The following is a 1,545-nucleotide window of genomic DNA, read 5'->3' as shown; positions in this document are numbered from 1 at the left end:
GAATTATAACTGATTTTTGCTTAGGGTAAAATTACGTTCTATTAAATACATCTACATTATCTACATCTTCAGTTCAAACAACCATCTAAAGAGGTGGTTTTACACTAAAAGGTTCTTAAAAAAAGAAAATAAATCACTATTTCTTATTTATTAATAACTAGAAGACACAGTGGTGATGGTGATATCACTTATATATCTTATAATATTCTAACATCATTAAAATGCAATAGATTGCACAAATGCTTTGCTTTTATTCATATAGTATGGATAATCTGAGATCTTATAAATGCTTTCCTGCCTTTTCATTTTCCAGATCAAGACAGTATAATTATAAAATACACATCATTAACTAGACACTGACCTGATGATACAGACACTACCATATAGAGACTAGTGATCATAAAAAAATGAATAATTCTCTTTCAAATACATTTTTTGGACTAGCAACATTTTGAAAAACTATCACCTTCAAATAACATCTTTATATAAGAAAACAAGCACCTGAGATTGTAAGATCCATATAATAAAGTCAACACACTTTCTTATCACACTTTTATGATAAAAAACAAGTTTCTCACAACCATGTATGTATCTGAATGCAATGAATGAAATTCACTGATTAATGGAATGTTAACTAATTGGAACATCAAGAATACATTCCCATGAAAAAAAATTGAAAACAGAATTAATGAGACTTTTAATGAGACATTCATTACACTTCTACTATATGTGTGTAAGGCCCATTGGTGTCAGTGCTCAATATCTGCCTGGCACCATAGACTCCACACTTGACATTCCCACTCGACACAGCTTCAATAGCAGTCCTGACCCCTTGGCACAGCCGATGGTACAGTGCTTCACCCAGCGTCTTGTCCACATTCATGTGATACTGCATGGCTTTGCCCTTAAGCTTACCCCCAAGCGTGGCCTGGGGAATGATGAGGATGTCACCCTGGATATCACAGATGGATACTCTGCGGCCTGAGTCATCCTCACACAACCTGATGTTGATGATGTGCTTGGTCAGTTTCTCCACTGTCTCTTCTGAGGCTTTGTCCAAGAAACACACAAACACTACCATCCCACGGCCAATCTGCACAATGGAGGAGAAGGTCAGAGGTAAGTGCGAGAAGTTCCTTGCAACAAATGTTGAAAAATAGTATGTGTGAATGAGAATTTCAAAATGTAATATCACAATGGATCAAAATGGGAATTCTGAATACAGAGATAACAGTAACTTGAAATGAAAAACCAGCTAAAAAAAAGACCTGCCCTCACAAAAACCAGTGTCCTTGTGTTTGAATCCTCTCCATAGGTACTCAATTTCCACATTGAGGAGTACCAATAAATTTGCTGCTCACTAAAAAAAAAACAATTTCCTTCCTTACAACAATATTGTTATTTGCACTGTTTTAAAATGAAATGATGAGTATTAACTTATTGGCACCTGATAATTGAACTGCCTAATGCAGTTTCATTCTATGTTTTTTGTTTACACAAGCCAATCAGTGAATTTGACCTCACCTAAAATTTCCATTCCTTGAA

General features: G+C 35.0%; 1 protein-coding gene across 2 annotated transcripts in view; it reads right to left on the bottom strand.

Moving 5' to 3' along the window:
* Nucleotides 1-131: 131 nt before the first annotated feature.
* The window catches only part of LOC119581869 (D-aminoacyl-tRNA deacylase 2-like), a 4,749-nt gene continuing 3,335 nt past the window's right edge, over nucleotides 132-1,545 (bottom strand). For both annotated transcript variants that reach the window (XM_037930025.1, XM_037930026.1), the window contains exon 3: nucleotides 132-1,093. In XM_037930025.1, the coding sequence (XP_037785953.1) occupies nucleotides 713-1,093 (381 nt within the window). In that variant the 3' untranslated portion in view covers nucleotides 132-712. The remainder of the gene's footprint in view (nucleotides 1,094-1,545) is intronic.

Source organism: Penaeus monodon, chromosome 15 (assembly GCF_015228065.2).
Source record: "Penaeus monodon isolate SGIC_2016 chromosome 15, NSTDA_Pmon_1, whole genome shotgun sequence".
NCBI lineage: Eukaryota > Metazoa > Arthropoda > Malacostraca > Decapoda > Penaeidae > Penaeus > Penaeus monodon.
This window is presented reverse-complemented; position numbering and strand designations above follow the sequence as displayed.